The following is an 18,987-nucleotide window of genomic DNA, read 5'->3' as shown; positions in this document are numbered from 1 at the left end:
ACGATGAAAATAAGCTCTTGCTGATTATTTAACTGGAATGTAAAGAAATCTAAAAGAGGTCAAGTGACCGAGTTCACTGTTCACATGACCAGGATTTTGAACCCCAACTATTTTAATGTTCAGTCAAACACGTTGTGAGGAATGGATTGCATCATGACGTCACTCGTGAGCTATGCTTTCTGAATAAAATATATTATACTAACCGACATAATGGAAAAGAACTGGAAACAAAATGAGGTAATCGGATTTGACATGCATAAAGCCATAAATAGCAGCAATCTTTTTTTATACAGAAAACTACAAAATTACCCGACAGATTCATATTCATGGATCATCATCAACCTGCTCTCTTTCAAACCAAACCAAGCAGTAAACATCAGCTCATCCTTTACAATCTTTAACTGTGGCTTCTTGATATTCATTTCATTGCAGCAATTAAATGAGAATGAGAACTCTGCAGTGGCTCGTGTCCATTGGTCATATACATTGGTCAAATAAATGTGAAATTTGCATCAGCAATCCACCAGAAAGGAAATATTACAGATCCATTAAAACTTCTAAATTTCCTCCTCCCAAAACTAGACGGGGAAGCTAGAAGATCTAAGCTTCACCTACAAAGATATATAACGAAGACAGCATATAAGATTAGAAAAAAGAAAGAAAAGAAAATCTTCCCAACCACAATCAACGACTCAAAGCACCTTAATCATGTTGAGAATTGATGAATAACAATTATGTGCAGTTCTTCCACAATTCATTCCCAATTGCAAGACAAATCTAGGGGTATATATCAGGAGTAAAAATGGTAAATCATGGATGTCACTTCTAAACTATTGCAAAGCTATCAGACCATACACTATATTCAAACAGTAAAAATGGTCAGATTGAAATAGTTTTTTGAATACCATTCAGAGTTTTCAAGACATTGATAGATGGTTTACGCTAGAACCTGGAGACTGGAAACAACAGGAGTCATGACAGCTAACAGCACTAACAGATATGATAAACATGTCTTTCATAATTAATTTGAAATAATAAAAATAGCACACCTTTTCTATTTCAAGGATGCTTCTTCAATGGATGAAGCAGAAAAGGTTGGTGGTAGCGTAAAAGGATGAGGCTATAGTCTTGAATATACACCTTGGACATATAAATCTGCAACATGGACAACTCAAAGACAGAAAATGGATTAAAACTGTTACTACGTGTCATTATAAATTGAATTTTTCTCTGGGATCAAATGAATACCGAATTCTCAAACTGACGGCAGAATATCCAGGGCAACTTCTTTAAGGGAGGGCATAGCTTCCTGTTGATGCAAACATATGTAGGCATTCCTAACTTTTCGTAGGACTTTCCAGGGACCTGGGTAGCACCTGAAAAATGGTTTTGAAAATAGAAGTTGTGGAAGAAAACAATAAGAAAATATTAAATCTATTGAGCCAAGCAACCATTAGTTGCAAGCAGCTTTTGAATTTAGAAGAAGAACAAAAACGATCAGCAATAAGTACTTCAGGCATACGCAGAAGTTCACCAAGTAGTGGCTACAAACCTGAAAAGGGTTCCTCCATTGCGCCCTTTAAAATTGTGAATGTAATATACAGTCTCCATCAATGGGAAGAGTGTCTTCAAAAGAGAGGCAAGCTTAGGATAGAAAAAGGATGGATAATCTTTGTACAATCAAGGACACCATGGGCTAAGGAACATAAAACTCGACTTAAATCTCTGAAAATCAGAAACCAACTAATGAAAGAAAATATGCCATGATGCATGGAGTTGAAGAAGAAAAAAATGGAAACATGAAGAGTGGAGTTCTAAAGTTAAATAATAATAATAATAAAAAAAAACAGGAAATTGATTTTGAAGAGGAATGGATGAGCACAGCATGCAGTAAAATGGTACAGATAGCACTGAAAAGATCTAAAAGCTGAAATAAACAAATAAGATTTTGCAAAGGATACAACCAGATCTTATGCGGTCAAGTTCTCCATTGAATATAATCAGTTTTCGGGCTGTTTCAACAACAGCTTCTTTGTAAAGCTCTTCCACCACAAGCATTTCTGAATCGAAAAAACAAATAAGAGATATAAGGCCTGTGTGGAGTTTGAATCAACAAGATGGCAAGTTAGAAGGTACCATTAACATTGAAATATGGATAGGCAACTAGGAACAGTTCATCCTCTAGCTTCACACGGTCTGTCATTTTGACTTTTTCAACAAAACCAAAATCCTCGAAAAATGATGGCTTTGTCAAATAGTCCAACTTAAGCGAAGATCCTTCAAATGCTGATTGTCTTGCAAATTTAACTTCATTAGCCTCTGGAAAGAACTGAGACAAATCCATGGACAGGTTTGTAAACAGAGCCACATGCTTGATTAAGGAGACCAGATTCAGAATGATCAACAGCAGCATCAAATGAATAAAGAACTACCTAAAAAACCCTCCTAGGAAGATATGCAAAATCCTACTTGGGAATCAAATTTCTTAGATGTGAAATCATCATAAAAAAACTTTGTGATTTTTCCTATCTACATTAATGAATAAAAAGAGCGAGCGAGAGAGAGAAGCAAATCAAGGATACATACAATTCTGGTCCTTGTAGTCTTTTCTGGACTTACAAAACGATCACAGAATTCACGAATTAACTGCATGCTTCCAGTCATCTCTATTCCTCCTTCACCGTCACCTGGTACAACCATATATATTAACGGCAATAATAAAAAGAGAAATCAAAATTAAGAACCATAAAGATATCAAAGGCAAGTAAAGAGAACCCGGTACAGATTCGAGTCCGGCTGTTGGAAATTCAATCTCCTGAAAAACAGCAAATGCTCGTCGTTCACAGAATGTAATATTGTGAATTCTATTACTTTAATTACTAAATAGCTAATTTAGTTACTAACCATCAGCTGTTTGTTATCTTCCCAAGCCAATTCAGTTGCTTTTTTGGCCTGTTAGTAATCAATTATCAACAAACACACACACACACTAAAACAAGAAAAAGGAAAGAAAAAACATCAAACAACTCTCAAGATTTCAAGCATCGGCACATACATACATTTTTTTTTTATAAAAAAAAATAGATAAATTGCTTACTTGATCAAGAAGCTCCTCATAGTCTCTAGGAAATGGCACATCAAATTCAACAGAAGAACTTCTTCCATTTCTGGGTACTGTTAATTTACTTGCAATTCTGAAAAGGGCTTCCTTCTCTATCCAAAAACTCTGTCAGTTACAAACATCAAATTAGTAACTAACTGATTTTATATAAATGCATAGTTAAAAGTTAAGAATTATTCTACTTTTTTATTTGGAAGTGAAGGAGTTGCTGCGGGAAGTAGTGATGAGGCAATTGTTGTGGTGTAGGATAACGCCATTTCCCTTTTCTTTTCTTTTTTTAGAACCACAAAAGAGAGAGAGAGAGAGGAGGAGGTTTTTTCGGTTGGGAATTTTTGGAGCGATTTATGCCTACGGTTACATGCAGGGACAATGATGAAGTCACTGGGTCGAGCGGATTAACTTGAGTTAATCTAAGTTAATTTAAATTTTTATTTTATAAAAACAATTAAAATGATATCATGTATTGTTTTTGATACACTGATAATTCTCATCTAATTTCTTTTGAAGCTCGACCAGTTTTCAACAAGTTTTCATCATGCTTTGACTATAGCTTCCTCGAGCTAACCAGAACATGGATCAACTCAGGTTTTTAACAATCTTACACCTAATCAATTCTCACCTAATTTCTTTTGAAGCTCGACCAGTCATGGATCAAACCATCAGGTTGAGCCAAGTTTTAAAATAGTTTTCTAGATGTGATGCTTCCAGTTTAATCAATACCCAGGATCATAGGTGTGAAAAGTTTACACAGTTTGAAATCCCTCCCCTCCCTGATTATATCCTTTGAAGTTGTTCATTTTAAAAAAGAAGCTTTGTTTACCTAGGTGACCTAGGTTTCTTTTGAAGTTGGTTTTTTTATCCTTTTTTATTTGGTCCTTCAAAATTCAATTCTTTTTAAAATTAAACTTTTTTTTTTTTTTTCTATTTTGCTTTCTGCTTGATTATCTTGTCTTTATGATCCTATTCGCGAGTTTTGACAACCTCACTTGATTTTGCTGGTACTCTGTTTTTTAGTAATTTTTTTCATTGATTTTTATCATGATTTGATCATTCTACATTTTGATTTATGAGAATTGACGATCAATATTTTTTTTAGTTCCCTTTCAATGATATTGGGTCATGATTTCTTTTTTGTTCTTTAAAATACAATAACAACTCTCGAGCAATTTTTTTTTTTTTTTTGCGTTGAAAAAAAAATTGTCCGGCCCTCAGCGAAGTGCAAGCTATCTACCTAGTATGATACTAAAGTTATACATCCCAATACAGTCCACCATGAGAGAAATTATACTTATCAAACATGGTCTAATGAGTTGATCTAATGACACGCTAATTTAGAGCCTAGCTTGCCTTGAGTTTTTTATTGATCAATTTTGGACAAAGTAATAAAATTTAACTTAAAAGTCGATTCAAAACAAGACCTTGGTCATGTGTCAAGAAGGTTATCCCGAATTGACTCTAATTATTTTAAAGTATCAAAACAATATTGTTTTGATCATTTTTTTTTTCAAAACAAAAGTCAATGAGTTGAGGGCAAGTCTACCCTAGGTTGTGGGTTAAGAGGGTCAACACAACCTGACCCCAAAATAAATAAAAAATGATCAAAACGATATTATTTTGATATAAAAAGTCAACGGGTTAAAGTTCTAGTTTTACACTGGGTCGCGGGTCGATCCATATTTTTTATTGGGTCAGGTCGAGTCGCCCTTATTTTTTCTTTAACCCGGACTAATATAAACTCCAAGTCTCAAGTTAATCTATCAAACCTATTCGACATTTATAACTGTGATTTTAGACATAGATATGGGCAAACCTAGATGAGATTTAATCGGGTTAACTCCATTGTTATTTTTTAGTTTTTGTCTAAAACTACTTCATTTATGAATTGATCTAGTGACTTGGATCTTTAGTCTAGTTTGACAACCACGAGAGAAACAAGAGCAATGGAATTAAAAAAGTTAATTTTTAAGTAGGTAAAAATATAACTGCAAGAAAGGGGAGGAGTAAAAAGGAAAAAAAAATAATTTTAAGAAGTGTAGCTCAATTGGTCAGGCCCTGTTCTGAGTTTGTTTTCTAAAGGTTATCAGTTCGAATCCCATAAACTTCAGAGTCACTAGAGGCTTACATGGTCGTTAACTTCAGGGCTTGTAAGATTAGTTGAGGTATATGCAAGCTGCCCGAAATTCCATGTTAAAAAAAAAAAAAAAAGAAGAGAAGAAGAAGAAGCAAGCCATGCAAAGTCTACAACGGCAAGAAAGAGGAGGAATAAAAAGGGGAAAAACATCAACTAGCCTCTGTGTCGTCAGGAAAGGAGGAGAAGAAGATCCATTCATGGTAGTAGACCATCCGTTTAAGTACAGGAAAGAGAAGAAAAATACTATTACGTTGGCTTTAATGTTGGAGCCAACACACCACTTATGATATCTTCTATATATTTCTTAATTTAATTAAATCAGTGTTGCTTTGTAAAAAAATAAAAATTTTCAAAAAAAATTATAAAACCAAAAACATGAAACGGGCCCTTCATAATTTTTGAATGATATTTTCACATAGAAAAGGCATTATAACTAAGATGGCTTGCATGGCATCACAGAAGCCGAACGCACGTTATGTACTGCATCAAAGTTTTTTTAAGGTGTTAATTTTCGAGAAAATAAAGGGAATAATCACACTGCCGATATCCAGAGTCGGGAGCTGCAGGCAGGAGTCTCGACCCCTTCCATGCTCAAACAATTTCTTAAAATTTAACGTCCATTCATGCGTGCTTTCCACCTCTTTCTTTCACCCGTTTTTTTTGTTTTTTTGTTTTTCCAGGCAAAAAGCGAGAGAGGATGACAGTTTGAGCTTGAAAGAGGGTCGAGGAACTCTGTGTAACCCAACTAGGAATGGAGAGGAGGAATGAGAGGGGGGATCAATGATTTTTTAGCCTTGGTTTGGCATGGTCGGGAGCAAGGAATGGATGGTGGCCGGACAGTCTCAGTTTACGGGTTGGTTGTCTTTTCATTTGTTCTACTACTTTCTCCCACCCACCTTATCTTCTTCCTCACCAACTCCTAGAGGATGAGGTCACAGAGAGGAAGGGTTAAAAAAACCCATCTACTTTCAGCTTAAACGACATGCATGAGGATGTTTGAGAGTGTGGTAGTGGTTGCTTTTCAAATAGCTTTTCGTGTCGAAAAGTATGCTAATAATTTTTTTTTATTTTTAAAAAATTATTTTTGATATCAGCACATCAAAAAGATCTAAAAAGTACAAACCGCACTCAATTTTAGCAAAAAAAAAAAATTGATTTTTTTCTAAAAACAGGTTGCACCTCAACGTTGAACCTAGACACCATTTGGAACATGCTGGAAGCACGCCTGATCATATTTTTTGAGATACTTTCCTATGGTTTTTGATGTAAAAAAAATATGAAAAATAATTATTTCAATATATTTTTACAAAAACATTGTGCACTGTATTTACAAACACACACCAGATATCAAACCTAGTTTAAGTGCAATCAACTTATCCTTGATTGCACCCTTTCCTCCCTTAATGAAGAGAATTTTTTTGTTAATTGGTAGGTTGGCATCAATCAATGTTTGCTTGGCAAGCCTGAAACACGTGGTAGGTTGACATCAATCTACTTTCTCCCACCTACTTTGTCTTCTCCGATACATTTATTTAATAAAATTAATTGATAATTAAATGCAAGATGAAGATCTGAAGGGACCATAGAGAAGGAAGAATAAATTAAAGTAGGTCTACTAAAAGGATGTTTTCACGCGGCTTCAAGATTAACCATGTGTCTCTCCTTTTTTTACACATGAATCCTATTAGTGACAGAATAATGCAATTAAAAATACAAAAATATTTAAGAACGAAGGAAAAACACTTACGAGTTTATGAATTGCTATTGGTCGTTCTAAACAGTGTTTTACCAAGTTAATGTTAAATTATTATTTTTTAATTAAAAAATATTATTTTAATATATTTTTCAAATAAAAAAACTATTAAAAAATAATTACTACCTCGCTACAAACACTACCTTGCTAAATTTGGTAATGGTAATGTAATAAGTCAAAGATCACCGAATTGTTAGTGCTCCGCAGTCTCTGTCTCTGTTATGTTATACCTTACTAGATTTGGTAATGGTACTGTAATATGTAAAAGTTCACTGAATTGTTAATGCTCCGCAGTCTCTCTCTGGTTTCTTAATTCGAGATCTGAACATGACGCCTTAGCTTCGTTAGAATTACATCACTAACTTTTGACAAAGAAACCACATGCAGAGTTCTCTCATGGGAACGCGAAATTAATACAGAAGTTTGGTTAGTAAAAACCCTGTGTCTGAAGCAACGTGTAGACTAGAATGAAGCGAAAAGCCAACGCCATTGACAATATAGAATGTCTCTTCCTTTTCTTTATAGGTGAAGTGCACGACTTGACGACGTTTGAGTAACATTCATGACGGTTACAACGTTGAAATCCTCCAACTTTGTCAATGTTTGGTCGGTTGTAGCTTTAAAGATTGAAGTTAATTGAAGATAAAAGTAAATTTTGTCCATTCAATCCTTGACTAATTTATGGGTCTGCGGTCAGCATTTGTACAATCAGAGTAAATCAAAATGGCCCTTGATATTTATATAGATAATGCTATTGTTTTTAAATCTGACCTGACTCTCAGGTTGATGAAGAAACTTAACCTAGTAGGGTTTCTTCTTATAGCATTTTAAAAATTAACTTGGGTAAACATAATGGCTCCACGGTTAATATCAAACCCTGATGAGATTCGACAGGGTTAAGTTAGATTGTTATAAAATCATTTTAAAAATTAATTTAATTAAATTTAGATATGCAATAAGATAAATTTGAATTTGATCAAATTGATTTAAGAAATTGTTTATAGGTTGTACAAGATCCTTGGGTAAAATCAAGGAGTCCTGTGAATAGAGGATTTTACAACTATTTTTTCTATTCTAATAACTCACACCGACACTTCCTCATAATCTACAAATTCCTAGCTTAACAGTGTAAAGTAGAAGACTTCTCTTTTTGTGTTGTAATACATTCATGGTTATAATAGGTATACAGTACACGAGGAAATGAGACAAGATCTGTGATTTGATGGAAGGATTAGAAGCCTAAATATCTGCCAACCAAGAAAACATATCTTATAATAATTGTATGTGAAGATATGGCTGTAATAAATATGAACAGTAGCCTAAGGAGAACTAGAATAATGATAAATACTTTGACGAAGTCAAGCTTTTGTTGTATTAATCTACAAATCTCTTTACTTTTCGATATGATTTGTTTCGAACAGCTTTTAATTACCGGCGTTCAAGATGACAATTTTGTCACCTAACCTGTCGGGGTCCTCTCTGCTCCCCAATGAATGCATTTTGCTAACTACTATAATTAGCTATTGTTAATCTCAAGTCACCAACTCAAGAGTAACTTATACTGAAAAAAAATGATGGGAATTGATAAAATATTTTTAATTAGAACAAATCCTTTTGCCGATCTTTATATAAGTCATAGTTCCATGGGGCACGAAACAAGCAAAACAAGAAACCATGGCAAAGAGCAAGGTTCTCGTTGTTGGGGGTACTGGGTATATTGGTAGGAGAATAGTGAGGGCAAGCTTAGACCAAGGCCATACAACTTATGTCCTTCAACGCTCTGAGATAGGTCTTGACATCGAGAAGCTGCATCTACTATTGTCATTTAAAAAGCAAGGAGCTCACCTGGTTCAGGGTTCATTCTCCGACCAGCAGAGCCTTGTGGAAGCTGTGAAGAAAGTTGATGTTGTCATTTGCACCATCTCCGGGGTGCATTTTAAGAGCCACAACATTTTGATGCAGCTCAAGCTTGTGGATGCCATCAAAGAAGCAGGAAACGTGAAGGTACTTTAATACTTATGATAATTCTATCTGTATGATCCTTAACAGTTAATGACTGTCTTCACATCTTTTATCTCCTTTTTCGGGCTGCCCTTGCAAGTGATGCAGGTCATATATATATATATATATATAGACAAGGTAGTGCTAGTTCAACATGTAGCTAGACAACGTCGTTACGTAGTGTTGTTGTTCTTGCTGATTGCTGTTGTTGTTCAAACTTGTGGTGACAAGCAGTACTTTGGAATATTGAGCAGTGGCTCAAAGATTTAACCCTTTCCTAGTGTAAATTTTTCGCCTCTGTTTATCTAACTTAGTGTATAAATCTTGTTTTTGTTACTAGATCTTGTGGTGTTCATTTATCTTTTGTTCCTTCACTAACAAATTAAACGCTCTGTTTTAACAATTTTTTCATGTATATTTAGCTTCTCAAATTTTGACCTTGATTCAAGGTAATGTTTTATAAAATCACTTTTTGGATTTCGACGTGTCCCTTTCAGTATCCATGCGTTTTTTTTAATAGATTTTGGCAGGTGAGCTAATCTGTCCAGTACTCTTCCTATTTGCCCATCAAATCCATCCATGATCGCAAAGGTAACGTTAGAAAAGAACAATATTGACCTAATTACTCAAGGTGATGTAATCATGAGAAAGATTGCTGTGGGATCAAGGGAGTCCCATGTCTTGTCACTTTAGCCCTTGCAATATTTTATTTGCTTATGGAAAAGGCTCAAAAGGCTTCTGCAATTCTTTGCTCAAAACCTTTGGCACTCAAGTATGTTGATTAATTGAGTTATTCTGCACTAATTTTCTTGTTTTCAACTCATCAAATGTTTTTGTTGAGTACAGTAGTAGAGTTTCTGTAATTAATGATAAACAATTTGTAGGTTTCTTAAGCTTTTCTGACCAAGCAGATCAATAACAATAAGATAACATAGAAAGGTCGCCCTTATGCATGCTCGATTTTCTTTTCTTTGTTTTTTTTTTTAACAAGGGTACGCTAGTTAAGAGTCTGAAAATACTTCTATTATATTTTGGGCAGCGTTTCTTGCCTTCAGAATTCGGTATGGACCCAGCAACAATGGAGCATGCTCTGGCACCAGGAAGAGAAACATTTGATCAGAAAATGATTGTGAGAAAGGCAATTGAGGATGCTAAGATCCCCTTCACGTATGTATCCGCTAACTGCTTTGCGGGTTATTTTGTTGGTGGCCTCTCTCAGCTTGAGACCCTGACCCCTCCAAAAGACAAAGTCCGGCTTTATGGAGATGGCAACGTTAAGGGTAAGTAAGTGGTAGTAAAAAGAAAAAGAAAGGCTATTTGGTCGTGATTTATGCTGAATTATATTTGTTTTCTAGTTGTTTTTATGGATGAAGATGACGTTGCAACATACGCAATTAAAGCAATAGATGATCCTCGGACATTGAACAAAACTTTGTACCTAAGGCCACCAGAAAACATTCTCTCACAAAGACAGTTAGTTGAGATCTGGGAGAAGCTCAGTGGAAAGAAACTAGAAAAGATCAGCATTCCCGGAGAAGACTTCCTAGCTTCCATGAAAGGTACATATGAGGATTAAAATAGAAATGGCCAAATATCGTTTTCGCATTAATCTTTCTCTTTTTTAGGTTGTTTGTCCACGTTCTCTTGGTTGGATAATTTCTTTGTTGTTGCAGGCATGGATTATGTAAACCAAGCAGGAATGGGGCATTTCTATCATATTTTCTATGAAGGCTGTTTGACAAACTTCGAAATAGGAGAAGATGGCGAAGAAGCTTCGGACCTTTATCCAGAAGTGAAATACACTCGCATGGATGAATATCTGAAAATCTTCCTTTGAAGAAAACCACGTTCTATGTATCTATCAACAGCAGTATCATGAATATCTAAGAAGCTTCTGTTGGTGTAGATTATGAATGAATGAATAAAGAAAAGATTTTTATCATGTATTGGAAAGAAACACCTTAAAAACAGTGTTTTCTCACCTCTAATCCTACTCCATATTTGTTTCCATCCTAAATTCTACGAATTTAATGAGAATGATTGGTACAGTTGAACATTCTTTTCCTTGATGGGAGAATAAAAATATGAATTTCTTGCAACAAAGAGCACTTCATTCTATGAGCATGTGTGGAGGGATGGTTCTTGAACACAAGTTACTGTAGATTTGACATAGTTTAAAATGTTCTTATAATGAGAATTACCTAAAAAACAAACACAGACAACTCCAGGAAAGTACTGTGGTTGTGCAGTGACCAGAATAGATAGGCCTCCCTATAAATCAAAAGATAGTAAAAAGAACTCCAAAATCTAATCTCTACAAAATTTATAAGCAGCTTTTGAGGGTCACACTATAAGCAGTTACAGTTGTTTGTTATGGAAGTAATTGGTAAATATTACCACTAATTTATCTCCTATATGAAAGCATTTTGAGTTCCAATTCAGATCCATTTGCAGAGACAAAATCATAGGCACCTTTGGTGTTTAAGTCAAAATGTATGGAATCCCCTTGAAGGTGGTGCTTAACATCTTTGGTTTCCTGTGTCTGTCCCTCTCTCTGAATATGCATAGCCGGACCATTTTCCTTCATATTGATACCTTTCAAATCAGTGATGCTTGGTTTCCTATCTTCTGCATTCAAGTTCTCCATGAGACTATAAACAGCGGAATTGAAGCCTGTTAAATGAGCTCTTGAAGCTTTTAAATTTCCATCGCTGTCGTCATTCAAGTTTTGTGAGAGGCTCTTCTGAGCTTTCTCCAGTATGGCCTGCAAGTACTTCCCTTGAGCTTCTATTCTCATCTGCAGCTTCTTCTGTACCTGTTGGAGAAAAGACCAACTCGATATATCAAATAAGAAATTCGAGAATGACCTAGCTGAGTGAAGTGATATTGTTGATTTTCTAGAAGCAACTACCAGAACTCTATGAGAAAGCCATACCTCAAGCTTTTCTTGTAATGTTTTCTGTACTTCAATCTGACAATTTAATGCCTCTGCAACTGAGATTTCTCTGTCATGAACTACATTAATTAGTACCAGCATAGAAGTTTGCAAATAAAGTTTGAAGGAGAATTCCAGATGAGATTACTCTAGGTTAAGCTAATTTTGAAGTCAAGGCAGATTTTTCTTTTCATCTCACGGGAAAATAGATAAAAGAAAATAGTAATCAACAAAAAATCACGTGATTCGATAGATCCTTCTCAAACCATCATTGCTGCATACACACTCCATCAAGGAAATACTGGGGTAAAAGGAAAAACAAAAGCTTTAATGGACATAAGCTATGCTCAAGGAAACAAGTTTTCGTGGATGTAGCTAAAAAATGGTTGCACACAGCACACACCATTGAGGGCTTGAGTCATTCAGAAAAATTCAAGTTTTTTTTTTTTATAGAAACAAGCTACACAAAAATACAGAAGAAAGATGGCAACGTATACCCTTGTTCTTTATCGATTCTTGGTGAACTGGTGCTTGTCCCTGAGAAGCCCTTACTGAAGTTTACATACGAAGCTCCTAGAAGTTAAGTGCACGGAAAGTCATCAGAATATTAGTTCAAAGAACTACTCGATTGTACAAATTCTTGTAAACACTTTATCAGATAAAATTGGATCTACTGCCAACATTTAAACTAAAATCAGTTATTTGTGGTGAAAAATGGAACAATAAAAGAAAAGCAGTGATGAACTAACCTCTGCTCTCTTTGCTTTGTTCTGTACTGTTCTGTCTTCGAGCCTGCTGCCCAAGTCTGTATTTCTGCAGATAAATAAGCCAGCATAATTACACAATCACAATTTAAAGGGCAAAGAAAAAGGAAATAGAACAAGTAACACTGATGAGAGCAGCAATAGCTGTGTTAAAACTTGAAACTGTACCTGTAAATGACTCTTTAAATGGTACAATGTCAAACCCTTCAATCCCATTAACCTCAACACTGACTTTGGAGTTGCCTCTGAAAATAAATCCATTCTATATATAATTAGATTCACTAAAAAATTACACAGAGAACATTGAAGTGTAGACTCAGGTTGATTAAGTTCATACAATTATTGAGAACAATCGGATAGTAATAGACCAGATATATGAACTATACGTATTGTCATTTTCATGTTTCAAAATGCCAACAGCAGCATTTACAACAGTTTATTATTACTGGGGCTGATGTTTCTGATATAGTGCTGAATTTTTTTTATGGGGGTTTATGATTTCTGTTATAATCTAGTCGGAACGAAGGAGAAGACTTGCAGTAGCTGTAATCATATTTCCTGGAAGAATCCTAATGAGCTAAGCGTGCTAATGGCTATTTCAATCAATATGGGCAACTTAATCAAGCAAGCTATCAATCTCTCTAGCTAGATATTGAATGGAGTTCAAACAAGAGAAAAGAAGAATAATTTAGGTGAACTTACTATCAGGGCCGCCAAGTTTGGTGACGGCGTCAACAAAACGATCATGAAGATCAGCAGTCCATCTAAGTCTTGGCTTTGGGTCTCTTGTCATCATCACCACCCCGTTCTCGTATGGATAACTCCCTCCTCCACCACCAAATGTTGTTTTCTCCATGTTTTATATATAATACAACACCCAAAGTTTCCAACAAAAGCTAGCTTTTGTTCTTCATGAAACAATCACTGACTGGAGAATACAAGTCCTCAGGCAGGTTTTTTGCTTTTGCTCTTCCTAAAATTCTCCCCTGCCAGAATATAAGAAGATCCAAAAGCGAAGAGGGAAGAGATGGCTATGAAGAAAGCATAAAGAGGGCCAAGAGGACTTGAATGTTCCTGCAGTAAAGCAATTCCTTGCAAGAGCAAGTGACCAAAATTCAACAAGTGTACATAGCAATATAGAAAAAAAACATAGAATTCTTGTTTTTATTCAGGCAGAGATATATATATATATATTAAACACTTTTAAGTAACAATTTTATTATTTGCACAGTTTTTTTTTTTAACAGGGCATATTATTTAAAAAAAAAAAAATAGAAGAGGAATGTATTTTTATGGGAAAAAAAATAGTATTTATAATACGTGTATGGACATGCAGAGGAAATCTCGGCGAGGAATCTGAAGCTACATGATTGAAGAAATTTACAATTGGAACTGGTTTATGTGTCGCCATGCTCATGTGTACATCAACATCCCATGATATCTGTCGGATGCATCTTGAGGAAGCATCAAGATGATCGACGGTGAAGTGGTCACTGGGACCATGAGAAGGAAAATATTAGATGCCACGTAGCAGCCAGCGTGGAATATTCGCCGGCGGAGAAGATGGAAGGAATATTCGTGGAGTCACGTGGGGGGGCCCCGTGGGAAGTGTAGGAGGGGACAAAATGGGAGCCATATAATGCTGATTGAAACGACGGTGTTTGACATTTGGGCGGTGGTCCATCTCAAGGATCAGCCAGTGCCGACGGTGAGAGCTGGGTGGCTTTAAGCTTCATGAGGGCGAATCAATGACTAATTCCACTCATGAAGACACTCAATCCACACCAGATTAGTTATGATTATAGTAATTAGTATATTTGGTGCAGCTATTTCATGCACGTATTGGCGTTCACCGTGCACCTGCCAAGTGTCATGGATCGGGTTCCATATCATACAATTCATTAAATTTAAAATTAACAATCTAGATTTATTTTATAAAAAATAACTATTGGTTTTTTTATATTTAAATAAGAGGGGGATGTTACTAATTCGAGTCTTGCAAATTTTAGGATTATTGAAGCATAGCTTGAAACTTGATCTAGCCAAGCAAGTCGACCCAAGACCCGACCGACCCGAGGTTGGAACCGGGTCGGGTTGAAGAAAAAACAGTAGAATGAAAAACCTGGTTTAACCTGGTAGGTTGACTCGGCAAGATCTGGTCAAGAAACCCATTGATTTTTTTTTTTTACTAAAACAACATCTTTCAATTATTTAAAAAAAAATTTTGACTTTGCCGATCCGGTTAAAACCTAGAACCCGAATCTTGGACCGAGTTGAGTCTTAAAATTATGTATTAGAGGTTTATATAATCGTTAACTTCATGATCTATAGAATTAGTCAATATACGTATAAATTACCATAGGATCTCAAACTTTATTTTGATTACTATAGATATATGGACTGTTCAATTGTTTCTCCCTAAAAACTATAAAGCAAGCCCTCTTAAATATTTATAAAATAAAACGATTTTAAAAATATTGAATTATTCTTCATGTACTCTACAACATGGGTTTACGAGTTTTTCTTTTCTTTTCTTTTTCTTTTTCATTTTTTCCTTTAATGCACATTGAGATCGTTTATATATATATATATATATATATATATATATATGAACTAGGAATGTATACCAAACTGAAATCATTAAATAAATAATGTACTCGTATTCATAACTTAGACTAGAAAACCATGATCTAAATATCACAAAAACAATGCTTTTATTTTATTTTTTTTAATATTGAATTTATTAGAGATTAAATTTCATATTTTATTTTTATTTGTTTTTCATAAGTGTATTTTGATCTTATGACCCGAGTTCCAAGTTTGACAGGTTAACTCAGATTTTTTAAAAAATAATTATTGATTTATTTTTTAATTTCATTGTTTAACTTTTGATTTATTGAGAATTAAACTTTATGATTTTTTTGATTTGCTTTGTGTGAGATTCTTCCAGTTTCATGACTCAGGTCGTGAGTTTATCATGCTAACCTGGATTGACTCGGATCATATTTTTATTCTATTTTTAATTGATTTTTTTCAATGTTATTCTTCAATAATGAATTGATTAGGAATTAAGTTTCATAATTCATTTTGATTTATTTTCTATGGGGATATCAAAATTTCATGATCAGGGTAGCGACTTTAACAAGTTAATCCATGTCGAACCAATAAATTTTCACCTCAATATTTTTAAAAAATAAAATGTCATCTTGAGATTTTTTTAGTCAAACTATGCTTTTATTAGTTATCTAAAATGTCTTTAAACTTGTCAAGTTAAGCAGGTAACAATGGATCAACGCCATATAGTTTATTTTTTTTTTCAACTAGAAAACATGTTAACACAATGTATGTTTTTTAAAATTTGAAAAAAAATAACACAGCCTAGTAATCTAATAAAATACTAAAAGGAATATCTTTTAAAGACGCTCACACAAGATGCATCTTATATACAAATCAATATAATATGGCTATTCAAATTTTATTTTTTTTTAATAATCATAGACATTACAAATAAAATTAAAACTCATTAGTGTTTTACTCTGATTATGCATAATGCTGTAAAACAATTGATGAGCTCTTCAATGACCAAAAAAATGCTCACATTTAGAGGTAAAGTTGTATTTTCAAATATTTATTATACAATGAAATTACTCACATGCCCTTGAAAAAAAAAACAATACAACTAATATTTGAGAAGTGTTTTTAGATTTTTATATTTTTTGTATAATGTAAATACTATATAGCCTTTGGGGTCAACTTTTTTTTGCCTAAGATTAAGGGGTATTTTTAGTTTTTTAACCTCGATTTTCTTGTAATTATCCTATGAGGTCAAGGGTTTTATAATCTTTCTATAATTCAAAGAATAAGTGGCTAGCAAGAGGGGGGAATCTGCGTCCTTTGAGGAACCCGTGTGACACCTCCTAATGGTCATTGTTAGCTTTCTAGGGCAACGTCCAAAGTAACACATCACCCTCTACATTGTGGGGCGGCACATGTATGCATCAGCGACATGTACGAGCTACGACGATAATTTTTCTCCTCCCCTATCTTTTCTCTCTCCTCCACCTCAAAATGTGTGTTGGCCTTATGAAATTGTAAAATGATCCTCAATCTTTTAATTATATCGAATTTGATTTATTTATTTTTTAATTTCATCTCTTGAAATTTAATTTTTATGGTTTTTTATCAAATTTTATTCTTATTTTTATGATTTCTATTTATTTTACTTTTAATTTTTTTCTAATTGGATTTTTTAAAATTGAAAATCATCATGGTTTGGTCCAACAGGAACCTCATATAACTCTGCACACAGCTCAATTTTCTAGTATAGAAAGCCTAGTCATTATTGTGAAATAGTCATTCCACGGGCCGAATTAAATTTTTTAAATGTAAAAAAATATTAAGAGCGTGAAGAACTTTTTTGACAATGTTATTAAACCTATCAAATAGATCAATCTTGAAATCTCCCAACATAGCTCTTTGCCTAACTCAAGTCTCCAATTAAACCGCATAAGAGCTAGCTCGAATTAAATCGATCAATTTTATGAGCTCAAATGCAATCTTGATAATTAGTAGAAACATGGTTTAGCTTTAAAAAAAACTTAAAGATAATAATTTTTTTCAAAAAAAATATTGAGACGGTGACAAATTAAGTTAATCTCAGTCCCCTCGTGACCCGGATCATGGGCTCTATTGAGTTTAATAATTTTTTTTTAATTATGTGATAAAGTTATATGCTCACAAAACTAAGCACCAACCTAAAAATAGATAGTTATTTGAGACAATAATAAAACTATAGAAAACAAACAAAAATAAACTATGCATTTTATTTTTCAGACAATTCAATAATGAATGATGTTTTTTTTTTAAAAAAAAAAATAAAAAAAAAAAAAAAACATATCCAATCAGTAGCTAAACTTCTCAAACCTATGTGATCAAGAATATATAACCTTGCCTTTGCGAAGGTCCTGGGTTCGATCCTCAAGAGTACCAGCCTGTCACCCCCTGCCACTGGGCTTGCAGGATGTTCAGTGGGCCCGGGGAATAGTCGTGGTGCGCGTAAGCTGGCCCGGACACCCCGGGTTAAAAAAAAAAAAAAAAAAAAAGAATATATAACCTTGCCACCACCGAACCATTACGAATTTGATTACACGCGTCACCTCATCAACTACGCCTCCATTGGATGTTTCAAACAATACAATGGTTATGAATTTTTTGCCACCGTTAAGACACAACATGTGTCGCTCAAAGAGCACAAGCAACTTTTACTTGCTGACGCATGCTACCAACCACTTTTTCTTATTTGTTAAAATATTGATTTACTTCTATTTCAAATAAATTATAATGAAAGAACCATTATAAAAATATCATTTAAGGACAATAATGTCAGCTAACCGTGAAAAAAAAAAGTGATGGGCCATTATAGCCACGGTCAATTGTATAATGATAAATACCTTTGAAAATATCATTGTACCTCTAAATATAGTCTCTTTTTTTTTTTTTTTTGGAATGGAGGGCAAAGAAATTATTGCAATTTAGTAATTTACACTGCAATAAATCTATACACACGGTAAATATACGATGTCTTTTAATATATATATATATATATATATATATATATATATATATATATATATATATATATATATATATATCTTAATGTCATTGATTTTGAGAATTTTAATGTTTTATTTTTAATGTCATGATTTTGGGACTCCTAGGGATTAGCTTTCTGGTTTGTCCTAGTATTGGTAAAAGTAGAAGTGTCAATGGAAGTACATAAAAATGGGAAATATGTCTCAATAAAAGCCCTTCCATCTTCCATCTTCCAAATCTTCGTTTCCATTGGAGCTAATTCTCAGTCCTTTATTTACATCGCGTTCATATAAATATTTTATATCCAATTTCTATTAAATAAAATATGTTGCCCATTAAAAGAATAATTATTAGAAGAAAAAATAGACTATAATTTTTAATGAAGGTATCCTTCAACCATCCACCGTATTTATACGGAACAGAATATATAGCTTATTAAAAAAAAATTCAAGGTTTTATTAAGGGTAATATATATATATATAACATTTTATTTTGGATCTAAGACACTCTCCATGCACATTCATTAATAAACAAATAAATAAATAAAATATTTTTATCAAACCCAATAAATAATAATTTCTATTTTAAAATATATAACGCAACTGATCAAACTTTAAATTTTTTTCTTTAAACATCACCAATTCTAGTTCTATAAACCTCAAAGCTTATATAATTAATAATTTCAGGAAA

At 33.8% G+C, this 18,987-nt stretch overlaps 3 protein-coding genes across 4 annotated transcripts; 1 reads left to right on the top strand and 2 right to left on the bottom strand.

The window, feature by feature from the left end:
- Positions 1-222: 222 nt before the first annotated feature.
- On the bottom strand, positions 223-3,475 carry LOC118028756 (protein LPA3). Of its 2 annotated transcripts, none has more exons than XM_073408004.1 (11): positions 3,304-3,475; positions 3,098-3,226; positions 2,905-2,952; positions 2,776-2,815; positions 2,587-2,687; positions 2,137-2,329; positions 1,962-2,060; positions 1,553-1,670; positions 1,249-1,376; positions 1,050-1,170; positions 223-611 (listed from the first exon to the last, which is right to left on the bottom strand). In XM_073408004.1, the coding sequence occupies exons 1-9, from the start codon at positions 3,376-3,378 to the stop codon at positions 1,256-1,258; spliced, it is 924 nt and encodes a 307-aa protein (XP_073264105.1). In that variant the 5' UTR covers positions 3,379-3,475; the 3' UTR covers positions 223-611; positions 1,050-1,170; positions 1,249-1,255. The 2 variants fall into 2 exon arrangements, with proteins under 2 accessions (XP_073264105.1, XP_073264104.1); XM_073408003.1 differs by having other exon boundaries at positions 1,050-1,155; positions 3,304-3,474.
- A 5,174-nt stretch (positions 3,476-8,649) lies between these two features.
- On the top strand, positions 8,650-10,949 carry LOC118028664 (isoflavone reductase homolog). The gene is made up of 4 exons (XM_035032350.2): positions 8,650-9,009; positions 10,046-10,286; positions 10,362-10,565; positions 10,680-10,949. Exons 1-4 carry the CDS (start codon positions 8,680-8,682, stop codon positions 10,841-10,843), a joined length of 939 nt encoding a protein of 312 aa, XP_034888241.1. The 5' UTR covers positions 8,650-8,679; the 3' UTR covers positions 10,844-10,949.
- Positions 10,950-11,309: 360 nt separating this feature from the next.
- LOC118028665 (myb family transcription factor PHL11) lies at positions 11,310-13,878 on the bottom strand. Its single transcript, XM_035032351.2, has 6 exons — positions 13,408-13,878; positions 12,874-12,950; positions 12,691-12,754; positions 12,439-12,514; positions 11,942-12,011; positions 11,310-11,821 (listed from the first exon to the last, which is right to left on the bottom strand). Exons 1-6 carry the CDS (start codon positions 13,559-13,561, stop codon positions 11,411-11,413), a joined length of 852 nt encoding a protein of 283 aa, XP_034888242.1. The 5' UTR covers positions 13,562-13,878; the 3' UTR covers positions 11,310-11,410.
- Between the last annotated feature and the right edge of the window lie 5,109 nt (positions 13,879-18,987).

Source organism: Populus alba, chromosome 3 (assembly GCF_005239225.2).
Source record: "Populus alba chromosome 3, ASM523922v2, whole genome shotgun sequence".
In the NCBI taxonomy this organism is placed as follows: Eukaryota; Viridiplantae; Streptophyta; class Magnoliopsida; order Malpighiales; family Salicaceae; genus Populus; species Populus alba.
This window is presented reverse-complemented; position numbering and strand designations above follow the sequence as displayed.